The following is a 16,429-nucleotide window of genomic DNA, read 5'->3' as shown; positions in this document are numbered from 1 at the left end:
ATGATCTGTGCACCAATCCAAAACTAGAGTTCAGATGCACGCAAGAGCTTGCAATTAGCCTATACACTGAGTTTCTAATAGTTTTTGTGACGCGCGCCACAAACTTCACAGAAAGGAAACCGGGACGGCAGAAAGCGGCATCCTGTTTGTTCTCTTTATTTTACAAAAACAAAAGAATATTACATTTTTATTGTGTGTGACCCAAATTATGTCTTACTCTATTACCATAAATGAGCAATTTTTTTTTAAGATGTTTCCACTGTTATAATGAGACGCAATGCCAATCATGTGGCACTGTGCCGATTTGTGTTGTGGAAGTCTCACTGCAGTCCAGTGAGGAATCATGGAAACGGGAAAGCCTCAGGTGCCGCATCACTCACCGTCTCCTCATGGAAGAAAATAAATGAAAAGAAGCCTAGCATTGGGGATTTCACCCCTACTTTATTTTGAGGCTCCCCAACAGATATTCTACTGACTATAAGTAACTGTGCAACTACATGTCAACTTATTCTACTAACCCGAACCCTAACCTAACAGTCTATTAGTCCACTAATAGTCTAATGAGAGTTAGCTGGCATGTAGTTGCAAAGTTACTTATAGTTAGCAGAATATCTGTTGGGGAGCATCAAAATAAAGTAGGCGTGTAACACAACACATAAGTCACGGTTCGGTATGTACCTCTGTTTGGGGGTCATGGTTCGATACGAGTTCAGGTTTATAGTCAGTAGAATGTCTAAAGTGGACCATCAAAATAAAGTGGAACCCTCAAATATGATCATGGCTAAAGAATGTTACTTTGCTGCATGTTGTCCTTAAAGGATTAGTTCACCCCAAAATGAACATTTCCTGATAATTTACTCACCCCAATGCCATCCAAGATGTTCATGTCTTTCTGTCTTCAGTGGAAAAGAAATGAAGTTTTTTGAGGAAAACATTTCAGGATTTTTCTCCACACAATGGACTTCAAAGGCAACCAAAGTCCATATCAATGCAGTTTCAAAGTGCTCTGAAGAGCTTCAAAGGGCTCTGCTAATTTAATAAAAAAATGATCAATTTTTAATTTATTGAATTCAGCTTAGAAAACTTTAAACTACTTTAAACTTTAAACTAAATTAAACTTCAAACTACTTTAATCTTCAAACTACTTTAAACTTCAAACTTTCTGGTCCAAACTTTCTCAAGCCAACTTAAAGTTTGTCTCAACAAACTTTTTACTCTAAGAGCTGAGGAATAGGGTCTTATCTAGAAAAATGATCGGTCATTTTCTAAAAAAATACTCTAAAATACTTTTTACCCACAATTGTTCGTCTTGTGCTGGTCTGCGACACACAAGGCATTACGTGATCACGTCGGAAAGGTCACGCGTCACGTCATCTATCTAAGTTATTTGTCTGTGTACTCCGGTTCAGAAAGGTAGGGAAGGGCGAAAAATCCTGAAATGTTTTCCTCAAAAAACTTAATTTCTTTTCCACTGAAGAAAGAAAGACATGAACATCTTGGATGGCATTGGGGTGAGTAAATTATCAGGAATTTTTCATTTTGAGGTGAACTAAAAACACAGTTTTACACCGCCAAGACAATATAGTGTATTCACAATATACTGAAGGAGTTCTCATTGAAATGAAGAGCTAGAGGACTTTTTCAATCTTAGTTGCTTGCTGTGGCTCTTACCTATAAAGGCTGTCGGGCTCCAGGCACTTGAAGACGAGAGAGTAGATGATGCTGTGAGGATGTTCTCCGCTCCGCCGTCCTGCTACCACACACGAGGAACCCAGACCCGAGAAAAGATCGTCCATGAGGCTTAAAACCTCTCCTGGGGGACACAGAGGGACATTCACCTTAATATAGGACTAGTTCATCCAAAAATTACAATTCAGCACTCACTCTAACGTATCTGGAGACCTGTTACCACAACTTAATTACCACAATCCAAAAACAAGTGAAGAAGCTGCAGAAACAAGCGTTAGAATCATTGCTTATGCACATGTAAAATAATGCCATCATTAAACATTAAACATCAAAAGCGCTTAATATTACTAAATGAAATGTCGACCCAGGACGAGCGATAGGACTGTGATGATTTAGGAGTGTTGATGGACTCGATCTTCTCCATCTGTGTTTTGATCATTGTTCTGAACAAAAACAAAATTTTTCTTCACAGCTTTCTTTAAATTTTTTTTGCTTCACATTAACAAACGTATCCTCAAGTGTTGATAACAAAAGAATGTATGAAGCTAGAATTTATATATATATATATATATATATATATTTTTTTTTTAAAGCACAGTGTCTGTTCTTTCTTTTAATGTAATGCATGTTCAGATATTCATACAACAAAATATTCACACTTAAGCCATGACATTTTTGTGAAAATGATCAAATATGCTGGCGGTGGCTCGCAACTTTTTTTTCTTTTTTGAAAAAACACTGGCGGGGAAAGAGTTAATAGTGACCACAGCTAGAACAAAGGGGTGTGTGGTATGGGTGAAAAAAATATCAGATCTCGATATTTTCTAGGATTTGTATTTGTATTCTGTTGATAATAATAAAAGGGGTGTGTGATATGGGTGGAAAAATATAAGTGAAATTAAATATCACCAATAATGATATCACTGATATGGGTATATAATTTGCAAACTTGTCTTAATAAGACCTTTATTTTTCTTAGTGTGCCGTTACCATGGCAAGTTTAGGCCTGCCGTAGAACTGTGACCCGTGTTATTGTAGTATCATTGATATACTATTATCGTTTTTTATAAATTTTTGCATTAGTTTATATTTTCTGTTTTATTTTTTACTTTTTGTTTTTATTCTGTTGATAATAATAAAAGGGGTGTGCGATATGGGTGAAAACATATCAGTGAAATGAAATTATATCACCGATAATGATATCGGTTACGATGAGGCAGGAATGAAGCAGAGAGAGAATCCATATGCAAGCATTACATTTAATAACACAAACAGGTAATCCAGGCAGACAACTGAACACGGCACTCAGGACATGAACAGGGAAACAGCTACAACGACCGACAAACAACCACTGAAGCACAGACGTTTATATACACAGGCAAACAAGCTAAACAAGATTACAAGGGGGTGTGGTTAATCAGAAACACCTGGGGAGACTAATAAACAAGAAAAACTACAAAGGACTACAAAACATGGCACAGGACAGGAAATAACAAAAGTCCATACAAGACAAGGGAAACAGTACAGGAATCATGACAATATCACTGATATGGGTGAAAAATATATCATTTGCAAACTTGTCTTAATAAGACAATATTTTTCTTAGTGTGCTGTTACCATGGCAAGTTTAAGCCTGCCGAGAACTGTGACCAGTGTTATTGTAGTATCACTGATATACTATTATAGTTTTTTTTTTTATATAAATTTTTGCATTAGTTTATATTTTCTGTTTTATTTTTTTGTTTTTATTCTGTTGATAATAATAAAAGGGGTGTGCAATATGGGTGAAAAAATATCAGTGAAATGAAATGATATCACAGAAAATGATATCACTGATATGGGTGAAAAATATATAATTTGCAAAATTGTCTTAATAAGACCTTTATTTTCTTAGTGTGCCGTTACCATGGCAAGTTTAGGCCTGCCGAGAACTGTGACCAGTGTTATTGTAGTATCATTGATATACTATTATCGTTTTTTATAAATTTTTGCATTAGTTTATATTTTCTGTTTTAATTTTAATTTATGAATATTGTGAATATTCTCCCCAAACATTTGCCTACGTTTTTGAAAATCAGTAAATAAGAAATCATGATGCATGCAAATTTTTTGATTAACTGTATAATCCTGCAGGAAATCAAAGCATTGCATAGATTAGACCTGAAAGCAAAATACATGCAAGTAGTGCATGACATTATCCTGCAAATAGCAGTTTCCAGAAAACATTCAAGTCCGCTTTCAGGAAAATAATACACAGGCAGTTGCTAAACCCAGTTTCCAGCACGACCTCAGAGGCAAAGCTGACAAGAAAAGAGCAAGCAGTAAAAACAACATTTGACACCTCCAGTTTTAGCAACTCTGGAGCTAGACGAACATGCGTCGTGGGCTCACATCAGTTTTTAACACGTTCCAAAATACATATCAAAACGGCAGAACGTGTCTGGGTTGTGCGTCCCAAGGGAACCGTAAAAAATGGGCAACGGAGGGAAGGTCTAGAAAAGGGGGACTGAACGAACAAATGATTTAGCCATTTTCCCAGAAAAGCACATTGTATATAAGGGAAGCTTCCCGCTCACATTCCAACACCTCAAGAGAGCCCAAGCCAAGACGTCTTTTTATAAGGTCTCAAAACCCATTGCTTTCAGTTTGTGGCCCCCATGTTCTGTATAATTTGCAAACTTGACATTCATGAAATGGAAAACAATGGCATGGCAACTCCACACACGACCGCAAAAGATCCGTGTTGAATAATCCCAGTGATGGAATGCCCTGAAATTCATGCATAGTTTCCTCTCGTCCAGGAGGCCCACGCCGCTCATGTTCAACATGATACAATGTTTCTCCTACGCTTCGCTTGAAGCCGACCATCAAAACAAAGCATAGGAAATATTCCAGCAAAAGGTCGAGGGAGGTCGTAACGACAGGAAAATATAGACTGCTGTAGGGCTGCAACTAGAAAACTAAACTTATCTAACATCACAAGGGAAAAAACTAAACACAAAGCACAAAACATGTTGCAAAATGTTAGACTACATGCCTTAAAAAAACAACAAAGCTAAGCGATCTGGAGCACTCGTACATAAACACATTTCAAAATGTTCTCTGGAAGCAAAGATTATTTTGACAATTGATAAACTGGTTGATTATTCATTAATTCCATATCATCCTTAATGTTGTCCTGTGTACTGTATGTAGGCTATGCTAAACATTACATGCAAAAGAGGGTAACACTTTATTTTAAGCTGTCCTTGTTACAGTGTGATTAAAAATTGAAGTACTGAGTAATATGAATTGATAACATGTACTTGTGACGCCTTGAAATCCCCAAAAAGTTGTATATCCCCGGACCAGAACTCCGGTTGTCAGTTGACAAGATGTGAACGCCATAACTTCTTGTTGCGACGAACACAACAGATATATTCACCTCAGAGAAGAAGGTACATGGATTATATTTCATGTTGTGTTTTTATTAATCTTGATTTCTCACAACTTGTGTGCTAATAAAGTCTCATGAACGCGCACAGAAGACCAGAAGTCAGGATTTTCCTTCAATAATACATTCAATTTTGGGTTGTTTTTCACCAAACCCTATCATATACCTCCAGAACACTTGCAATATACGACACTTGTCACATGAAATCATTCTGTGATACTTTTGCATATTTTTTAGAATGACATAATTTTCTTTAGTGGTCCACTGTCAGAAATAGGGGTACTGTATATATATAAACAGTAAGAGTCCATTTCTGTCCCCCAAGGTACAATATACACTAACGTACCCCATAGGGCTTATTATTGGACCTTAAGGTACATATATGTACCTTTTTGAGGGTCAAAAAGCATTAAAAGGTACATATATGTACCGTTTCTTTTAAAGTTTTTTTTTTTTTTTACAATATTGTACCCTCACTCAAAAAATTTAAATTTGCCTCTTGTTAAATTCAATTAATTAAAATAAGCAAAAGTAACACGATTGTTTAATATTTTGTCACAACTTAATTTAATTGTGTTCAATCAACATAATATATTTAAAACTGAAGTTTACTTAATTAAAGGAGCATTGCGTAGGTTCTGAAATTTCTAACAGTTACTGACACCAGTGGCCGTTAGAGGAACTGCAGGCAGTCTCATGCTCGTTCTCGGTGCGCACACGCTCGTACGACCACATCAACCAGGGTTGCCGCAACAACCACTGAAGGCTCATCGAGATTCACCAACACCAGCATAATGTTTAAGGTAAGAAAACACCATTTGAAAACACTACCGATTGCCGCTGCTTACTAATAATGGCTGCCGTGCCGTACGGATGTAAGCCCAAGTAGACGAGACCGCGCATGACGTCACATTTGGTGAATTTTCGCGCTGATTCGGGCCCGACTCCTCCACACACAATTGAGCCTACAGGCTGATAGAGGCAACCGTGGTGGACAGTCAAGGTGTCATTCTTTTTATTACATCATGGTTGGCTCATACATGTACAAATGAAAACTCTATCTTAAAGATTTTTTTTAAGTAAAAACCTACACATAGCTCCATTAATTTGTGTGAAAACTACATGAATACATTTTTTTTGACAACTAACTGGGCAGTGGATCAGTAGTTCCCAGCATGTTTTGCAAGGGACTGCATTAGGAGGGTAAATTTAGGGATTAAGTGCTATTTTATGTGTTTTTCTGTAAATGGAAAGTTGTTGTTAGTTAATGCTAGTGTTTAATATTCAGTTATGTTAGAAATTTGGAGGACTTTCTGTAATGTTTTTGATTTTTTGTGGTTATCATTATGCAGAAGAGTGGTGACTGTGTTGGCTGTGGGCACTCAGTATACACTATATATGCATTAAACCTCACTCGCAGACTTGCATAAGTAATATTACATTTTACTATGTAAAAAGAGGTTTTAATTACATTGAACACTAGTGACTATCATTGGAAATAACTATAGAGTCAAATTAGCTCAAATTATAATGTTGGAGATTTTAGGCAGGGCAAAGATTAATTGTAGTTAACCTGACACAACTTTATCTAGCAGGAACGACTAAATGAATTTAAGTTCATACAACAAGATTACAACAAATCATTTCCAACAAATTAGATTTTGTTGGAAAAATGTAATTAATTTTCATGGAAACGTTTTCCTTAATTTAATCAAGTTTGTTCAACAGCTTATGGTACAGCCCCAGTGACAAGCCATTGTACCCCTAAAGGTACAATTATGTACTTTATTTTCTGAGAGTGTATGATAAAGAAAGAAGGCCTTATGGCTTAGAACAACACCAGGGTGAGTAAATTATGACTTTATTTTCATTTAAGGGTGAAATATTCCTTAAAGACCATGTAGTTTGGGCCATTTTACTAGCTGAATGACAGCTAGTAATACTTCAGTGGGACATTGCCATGCATGAAGTCACAAGATCGTCAAGTTAGGTAACATGAGTATTTTAGAACGCCAGGTATTTTCGGTTGGCACCATATGGAGGACGGCCTGTGTCAAACCTCCTGATACCTGCCCACATCGCATCCAGCAACATGCAAGCCATGCAAGTTTGATGTCCACGCACACGAGCCCGTGGGATCCGTGAGAGCTGTGTGCAGTGAACGGAAGAGTAGCGGCAGAGAGGTTTACATGCCGAACACGTGCATCGAAGACCTGAGATTTACATTGAGGTTCCACAGTTCAGAAAAAACTCAATGTCAGATCTCCTCGCGGATTCTCAGTCTGAACTGTAATCGTTCCACTGTGTAAATACAAGTCGTGTCAGATATAGCACGAGCGTTTCAGTTCTACAGTAATTTGTCCGGGTCGTGAGTACGAAAGCAGATGTGGCTGATCATTTGGGACGTGGGCATGGATTTCCTTTCGGAGGCTTGTTGACTTCTTTTTTACTGTTTTTCCCCTTTAGGATTGTCGGAGTATGTGATAATTACTAGCAAACCCCCGAAACAGCCCACGGGTGGCCGCTTTCCTGATTCCCAGTCACGGACTGGCCCATTGATTTATTCTGATTATCAAAACATACAAAGATAGCGTTTCCAGCCAAACCTCATGCAGAAACATCAAACCGAGTTTTCTCCCTGTCGTACCTATCAAAGCCTCCACTTTCCCTTCTCTTTTGCACATTCTCTCGACTCGAAGCTGTCAGGGGGCCTGCGAAATCTGGCTCCGCTCGAGCATTCCTCGCATATTTGTGTCAATGTGAGGGAAATGGACCGAGGGCCAGGCGGCGTAATATAGATAGTCAATCTTAAGCACTTCTTGACCTCTTGTCACTGCTAATAGTGCGAGGAAACAAACTGAACAGGTCTCACATGGTGTGTCCCCGGCTGGCTTGAGTTCATATTTAGCGTGATTTTAAAATGCATGCAAGGCGGTGATAATAAATGGAAGAGATTTGCAGTGTTATTTTGGTAACACTTTACAATTAGTTAACATTAGTTAATGTATTTACTAAGATGAACAATACATTTGTTACAGTATTTATCAATCTTTGTTAATGTTATCCAGCTGTTCACTGTTTGTTCATGTTAGTTCACAGTGCATTAACTAATGTTAACAAATACAACCTTTTGATTTAAATAACATATTAGTAAATGTTGAAATTAATATTATTAAATGCTGTAGAATGATTGTTCATTCTTAGTTCATGCTGTTAACTAAGGTAGTTAAATAATGTTAACTAATGAACCTTATTGTAAAGTGTTACCGTTTTTTTGGTATCATTTATATACTAATATAGTTTTTGTTCATATTTTGAATTAGATTCTATTTTCATACACTTAGCTAATCTCGGCCCATGCTGTGTGAATGGCGTCGCAACGCAATGCTTTCGGTACAATTAACGTTTAACGTAAAACAGGTGGCCTCTTCTGGGTGCACGGGTTCAAACAAACGGAACATAACTGCAGATATGTTCCATAAATTCTTCCCAAGTCTCCATATAATTCAGGCCAGGGCCACACATACGGTAAAATCATAACAGCTCGTGTTTATACAATTTAAGAGCCTGAAGACAGAGCCGGCTGCTCTTGAACAAAGACCACGCTTTTGTGTTGTTGTTTTTTTTTTCCTCTTTTCTGAATCAAATATGAGAACATGTCCGGTGTAGTTCTGCTAGATTTATAGAACAATTCCTGCCAGGATTAGAGTTGTACTGAGTGTACTGTAGTAGTATCATATGATTTGTGTTTTCATTTGTAAAATGAACACATTTTATTTCCCTAGTTGCATGCACATTAAAGCCTTGTTTGCGCTTGCTCAAGCACTTTTACATTTTTAACATGCAGTTTTAAAAGGTGTTTATTTTATATTCTTAAAAATTATGTCATGGAATCAAACTGCAATTAAACATTGTAAAATTCACTTTTTTTTACTTAAATAAATAACAAGGAAATAAAATCAAATAAAAACCCTAATGCATTGTATTAAATTTGTATGTTTATAAGGTTATGCTTGAGGCTGCTCAGACAATACAAAAATACTAGATTTGTAGAGCTTCCCAGTGTTCTTTAGTGTCATTAATATACTATTATAGGTTTTGTTAAATAAAAAAAAATGTATATATATATATATATATATATATATTATATATTAATATAAAATTATATTAATATAAAACTGAGATTTTCTTGAAAATATATATATATATATATTTTTTTTTTTTCTTCTTTATTTTCTTTCATTTGTACAAGAAATTCAAGAAAATCACAGTTTTCCCCCAAAGATTACAACATGCATAAGTAATGCTTGCATCGCTTGTTTTTGCTTACCCTACCATATAACAGTGGCGGGGAAAGAGTTAATGACGATAACCCATCCAAAACTCACCGTCATGATGTTGCTATGTGGTTGCTAAGGTGTTGCTAGGGTGCTCTGGGTTGTTGCTTGGATGTCCATATAGTAAACGGATTAAAAATTAATCACGTTCAAAAGCAAACGTGAGAAAAAACACTCTTGCTGATGCAACCAAGCAGTTTTAGCTTGAGCGCTTCACAATACGAGTGCAGTGCTGTACCAGGTGAGCTTCAGAGCAAGTTTACTACATAAGTAGTACATAAAAGACAGACATATGGAGCTGATTATCTGATGCAAACATTAAAATATATTAGTCTGCAAATCATGCACTATGATAAAAGTGTTTGAGCTTGCAACACGAAAATAAGTCTTTATTAACCCGATGATCTGCCCATGTATTCATGATTTGTGTGAAAAGGAGCAAAATTTGTTGGTGTTTTACTGCCTCTAGTGTTCATTTCTCCTGGAATCTGCAGTGAAATATTTGCATAGGTACATTTTTGCAGTCGCAGTGATAATTCAAAGAGCAAGAAACTGCAATAATCAACACGGTTGTAGACAACCAATAGTCTGAGAGAAATCTAAACAGCTGTTGATCAGGATTGACACTATCAGCATTGTCACCACTCTCCTTTAACACATGAATGTGGAAAAAAAGTGTACAGTGTTACACTACTGTACATATTTTCCATCCGTTGCAGTATATTTACATACACATGTTTGAGACTGACACACTCCACATAAGGATTTTGTGGTGCAGTATTGAACCTCATGCAACAATTCGGGCCCTGCAAGCCAGCAGAGACACATCTGACCTTCTGATGTGATCTTTTCCAGGTCTTTGTGTGCTCCACATATGAGCACCGAGCATGTGCATCTTCCTCTCTGTATTCATAGCCAAACCGATACCCCAGCTGTGCTCGAGTACAGCCTGGCAGGACAGACATTACCTCAGCTAACCCCTGTTGGTGAACACGCTCTCCTTGCCAGGGGTTCGGCAGGCAGGAACACCATGTCCATGCGAGCGTCTGCTTTCATTCATTACAGCAGAGGAGGCATAACTTTATCACCAGGCTGCGAGAACTGTGAGTACACCGCTACACATGCTATATCTGAGGTGTCTGAATGAATCAGTGCTGTGTCAGCAACAGCTGCTTCCAGTGTGTTAACACAAGGAGAACGAAAAGTGTGAGATAAACTAGTGAAGGAATCAAGCAAATCAGGTCAGAGGTTAATGCACTTCAGCTTTGTCGAGTCAGAATCAAGACTGCAAGAAGACATCAGTTGTGAAGTGACTACAGCAACAGACACGATCAGAAGAGATGTACTGTATATATATGTAGATGTGTATGTGTGTATGAATGCATGTAAGTATGTACTGTATGTATGTGTGTATGTATATGTGTATATATGTGTGTATGTTGCAGTTGTGGCTGCTGGTCTTTCAAAGAGGGGAAGCTCATTTTCGGCCTACATCATAAAAATTCTACGTAAATTCTACGTTCCTTTTCAAGAAAATGCTCTGTGAAAAATGAATGTAATAATATAATCAAGGTATAAATAATAATATAATAAAGTATAATAATAATGCTACTAATAATAAGATTTTTTTATTATTTTAATAATTATTTTTGAATTATTACTAATAATAATATTTAAAAATATATAATAAGTAATAATATAATAAAGGTATAAATTTATAATTGTGTGAAATGTATTATGAAAATTGGCTTGCAAGAAATAGGTTGCAGCAGTTTGTCTTTGAAAAATCCGCGATGGGACTGAGCCGAACAGCTTCAACATCAGCGACTTTTTATTGTATGAAATCTCTGTCAATCACAAGCCTTTCGACAGACCCTCCAATCATCACGCAGAAGCCCGGAGTCCAGGCCAGCCCACTCCTCATTCACCCCCAGAGACGCTGAGCGTCCGCGGGCGGGACATAATCGCAGCATTTATCCAATGACCGTTTAGTTTCGAAGCACTGGAAAAAAACAGTTCAGAGCAGACCCATGGGCTAGTTGCACGTGGCCGCCATTTTGGATTTCGGATCAGCGAGTGTGTGCTTAGACACTTCCAGTTTCGCATTACGCCCAGTGCAGGGAGCCGGAGAAAGCTGAAATTGATCTTTTATAGTTGTTTATAGAATCAATTATCACTTAAAATACTACTAAGATCCATATTACTATCACAGAATCCAATGGCAATTAAATGCACGGATGCATAGCCAGATTAATGAATGAAATACAACTGTTCACGAACAGAGGATTGTATTTGACTCATGCTGCATATGCATACGCAATGACAATTATGCCTACTGTAAATATAGAGTTACAACTACAATTAGAGTTGTTTGCATAAAATACACCGTGAACATTCACACGTTTGAATGTAGAGTGGTGACATCACTCTCCATTTTATATAGGCTTACACACATGAGAACCACTAATCTATATGCAAAATTCCCTGAATATTAGTGCGGAAATACGAAAGGAAACCAATGGGTAAACAAATAAACAAACATACAAAAACAACCTAATACATAAAGCAATATGGATGAACATACATATATCCACATACACACATATATACACATATACATACACACATACATACATACTTACATGCATACATAGGGTCCTATCATGCACCCAGCGCAATTGACTTTGTACAGCGACGCATGTATCATTCCTTTTCCCTCCACAGACGCATCAGTTCTCATTTTTAGAAAACCATACATAATTACAAGGAAAAATATTACCACATGAGGGAAATCATTGTTGTGTCCATGGAGATGTGAAAAAATAGGCATAAATCTAGCTTACACATTTCATTTACCCCAATTTTTATATGCCTGTTTAACCGAAGCTAATTTGGGTGTGTTTCTCCATCCCCAATGTCCCTTCTCTGTGTTTTATGGCCCTGACGAGAACGTCGGTCTCCTCAGCTGTGAACCGCTCCTGGCATGCGCCTGGCAAAAAAAAAAAACAAGCGCTCCTGCTCTTAAAGGAAATGTGAGATGACGCTCTGATTGGTTTATTTCAAGTTACGCACAAACCACACCTATGAGTAATGTAGCGACTTCAGACCAACCCATTTTAGATTTGCGTCGGGCGCAAGAGTCATTTATCCCGCCGGTATTATAGCAACAGCGCCGGAGATCCGCCCACAAAGTTACTTGCATTTCGCACTTGATACTTGCGTTTGAGATAGTTAAAATAGGGCCGATACACACATACACTCTTGTTAAGACATTTAGAATGAAATTGCACAAAATGATAAATCGCCTTTAACATTTTGTTACATATATCAGCACTCATTCCTTAATTACCTGTCTCTTAATTGTTATATGTCCTATTTACTGTTCTTTTACCACCAAAAAAAAAAAAAAAAAGGGCCTGATGTCTGCCACTGTCCCTTTTCTCTTACTCATCATAGTTAAATGAAATTAATTTCAAGTTTAAGTAGGTTGTGTGTAAGTGACTTCCCTCGCATCAATGTTTTGAAATGAATCGCGTTGATTCGTGTGTTAACGTCAAACATTAAAATTCATAACGATCTTTTAATAATTTTTTCACTTGCTCTAGTGATTTGTGTTCGGGAGTGAAGAAATCGCGTGTCACTGTATGTTGTTCGGGACGGGAGTGAAGACCTATCTCGCGCCTAAATACAGATAGACTAGCTAGGCTAATGCTATATTTTATTTAAAAAAATTCAGTACCCCCCAAACTATTATTTTCATCCCTTTTGGGAGGGTCCAAGTCTCATCTAGGGGGGTCGGACCCCCCCAATACCCCCGTAATTCGAACCCTGCTCCTATCTACATATTTCGTCATTTATGTATTTTTCATAAATCATGTATGTCTGTCTGTGGGTTTTGCAAATATTTATCCACTGAAAAGTATTAACTCTTTCCCAGGTTTCAGTCTTTTCACTGTTATACGGTAGGGGGCGCTATTACACATCTCTGAAAGAGGACTAAATCTCCTAATCTAAAGACAAGTGAAGAAGAAGCAGAAACAAGCAATAGCATTTGTAATCATATTCAAGTGTAAAATAACGCAATAATCAACATTTAACAGAATATAAATCAAAACTGCCTAATGTTACTGAATGAAAGGTCGACCCAGGACGAGTTACAGGACTGTGAAGCTTTAGGAGTGTTGATGGACTCGATCTACTCCATCTGTGTTTTGATCATCGTTCTGAATCCGATCTTTGTATGTAGTCTTTGACAAAACACGATTTTCTCAGCTTTTTGCTCAAGATGTTGCTTTTTTATTATAATTTACCCACATTCAAGTGTTGATAAAAAAAAAATAATGCACATAGCATTGAGTATGACTCATAACCTGTGAGTTGATGAAAGATTAATGCGATGCATTTTCTGTCTCAGTTACGGCTGTTTTAATGATGGACAACACATGTAGTCAAAAACGAACAAATAAAGTGTTTTTCAATTTCCTGAAAAGTAGAGGTTTTGGAGATACAAGGTTTTTTTTTTTTTATTGAACATTTATAACAAAACTATACTTTTTTTTCTTTTCTTTTTTTTTCACTTCCGAGTTTGTATATTGAAATTTCGTGTTAAAGTCTCACATTTTAGACTTTTTTCCCCTCAGAATTTCACGTTTAAATCTTCACAATACAGAATTTATTTCTTGCCATTCTGAGTTTATATCTCACAATTTTTAGTTTTGTTAGTTTTAGCTTTCAGTAGTTCTTGGTCAAATGAATTGAGTTGCAACTCAGTCGCATGGCAGCATCAGTTCACAACTGAAAATCACCAAAGATATATGTGTAGGCTTTGTAAATAACATTAAATAACAAAATAGCTAAAAAAACAAAGTTCTATAATTCTGACGTTGCATAAACCCAACTAATATTACAGCGTGCATGTTTAAATATATACTTTATTAGTGCTTTAACGTGTTTATAATAGGGATGATATTTGCACAAGACAAAATAATAAATGCATAGTTCTGTCATGAAACTCTAGATGGCGCAGACTGATGCGTCATTAACGCAAGCTGATGATATTTACACCGTTAACTACTTGTCAGAAGCTGATTAGTTAATGTTGCATCTGCACCCAATGAGCTTGTTGCTCAACATGCATAGTTAGCATTCACTATAGCAGTTTGCAGCGCGCTTTCAGAGTCTGTCTTATGGTGCGTTCACATCGGACGCGAATAGCGCGTCAGGCGCAAGTGATTTCAATGTTAAGTCAATGCAAAGACGCGTTACGCGCATAAAAAAATTCCTGCGGCGCGAATGAGGCGTAGAGCACGGCGCGGTAGACGCGAATACGCCTCATTACATAGCGCGAATTGAGCGTCTGGCGCGTTAAGCGCGAATGATTTTATTAGTGCTTTTTGTGTATTCACGCGTTTGACGCGAATTCGAGTTGAAAAATCTGAACTTCTGCGTCAATTCGCGCCGCGTTAACCAATCAGGAGCCTGCTTGCTGCTGTCACGTGGTGAAGTGACAGTTTATAATGTTATTTTATGTTTGGCCTCAATAAATTATTTTGTAATATGACTAAAATGCACAACAATAAAGCAAATCTTTCACATAAAAACTCGATTTCAATATATGAGAGATACTCATTTTGTATTGAATGCTATTTATTCCATATCTATTCTAGATTATATGAAACAGTATTAATCTAATGTAAAGACAACAAACACAATTTAGTGTATACAAACAAAAAATCACAGGACAGGTTTCACTTTTGGAGGCTGACTCCATTTATTATCAAAACAAAAATAAATGACAGATTAGGTGGGTGCGGGCGAGGGTGAACCTCCCGCCGGGCTGTACAGCACGGACTCGTCAGGCAGCGACCACTCGAGGCCGAGGCCTTATACGGCCTACGCTGTCCTCGTCAGCGTCCTCACCGTTAGGTCCACCAAACCTAGCTCCTGGAGCAAATTGTGAAAATCCTGAAACCCTCCGGAGGGTCTGGTGGACCCGAGTACAGCGACGATGTCCCCTACGCAGCTGTTTCTGCTCTCCAGAGCATATACGAGCGGTGACTCTCTCGATTAATGCTAATGCTAATGCTCGATAAACATCTAAAAAAGATGGCCGCCAACGGGTTTCGAAACTTTCGCTCTTGACGCGCGAATTAACACAAAGTGGTCAAGCGTATAACTAGACGCGGCAGGCGCGAATTTGACGCGCTATTCGCGTCCGGTGTAAACGCACAGTTAAACCCTCCACCTTCCCCAGCTCCACCTGCATAGATCTGCTATAGGCAATTGCTATATGCTTTTTGTGTAGCCTATGTTTTACATACTCACAGAAAATGATCTGCATATGTATTGGCACTAGAAAATCCCCGTACTTGCTCTGCACCAGCTGCAATAATCTACAACAACAACAACAATAATAACCAGCAGATCTATTCCGCCAAGACCAAATACATTAACACTGTCATATCCATTACCATGGTAAAAATCATGATAGAACTGTATTTACACAAATTATCCTGTTCAAGGATTACAGTCTTGGTATCCAATCTAACCATGAGTTGCCTCTTGAAAATCAATGATTATTTGTAGTCTTTTGTTATAGTTTGTTGGCAAATAAGTCTCCGGAATAAAAAATAAAATAAAATTATTTGGTTGTTTTGCATTCACTAGACATTTGAGTTCTCAACCACAATGGTTCCACCCAACTGAGGGACTCGTGAGTGTGTGACAAGCAGTCATTGATGCTCAACACATCCCAACACAAGGGTATGTGAACTTACTCAAAGCATTGCGTTTTCAGTATTACTTACTTATTTTCACTCTGTGCCAAAATAATTGAGAGTCTTGAGAGAAGAAATGTGATTTACATTTGACTCTTTCAGTTGAGGAATTACAGTTTGACATTTTTGTTGGGTGTATCCTAACAAAGCAATGATTGCAACATAGGTTACACACGCTTTGTGTGCAATGGCAG

At 37.5% G+C, this 16,429-nt stretch overlaps 1 protein-coding gene across 2 annotated transcripts in view; it reads right to left on the bottom strand.

Annotated features, from left to right (window-relative positions):
* astn2 (astrotactin 2) overlaps positions 1-16,429 on the bottom strand; it is a 481,074-nt gene that overhangs the window by 17,599 nt on the left and 447,046 nt on the right. For both annotated transcript variants that reach the window (XM_082170500.1, XM_082170501.1), the window contains one exon: positions 1,672-1,813. In XM_082170500.1, the coding sequence (XP_082026626.1) occupies positions 1,672-1,813 (142 nt within the window). The remainder of the gene's footprint in view (positions 1-1,671; positions 1,814-16,429) is intronic.

This window comes from Leuciscus leuciscus (genome assembly GCF_965113295.1).
Source record: "Leuciscus leuciscus genome assembly, chromosome: 5".
Lineage (NCBI taxonomy): Eukaryota > Metazoa > Chordata > Actinopteri > Cypriniformes > Leuciscidae > Leuciscus > Leuciscus leuciscus.
This window is presented reverse-complemented; position numbering and strand designations above follow the sequence as displayed.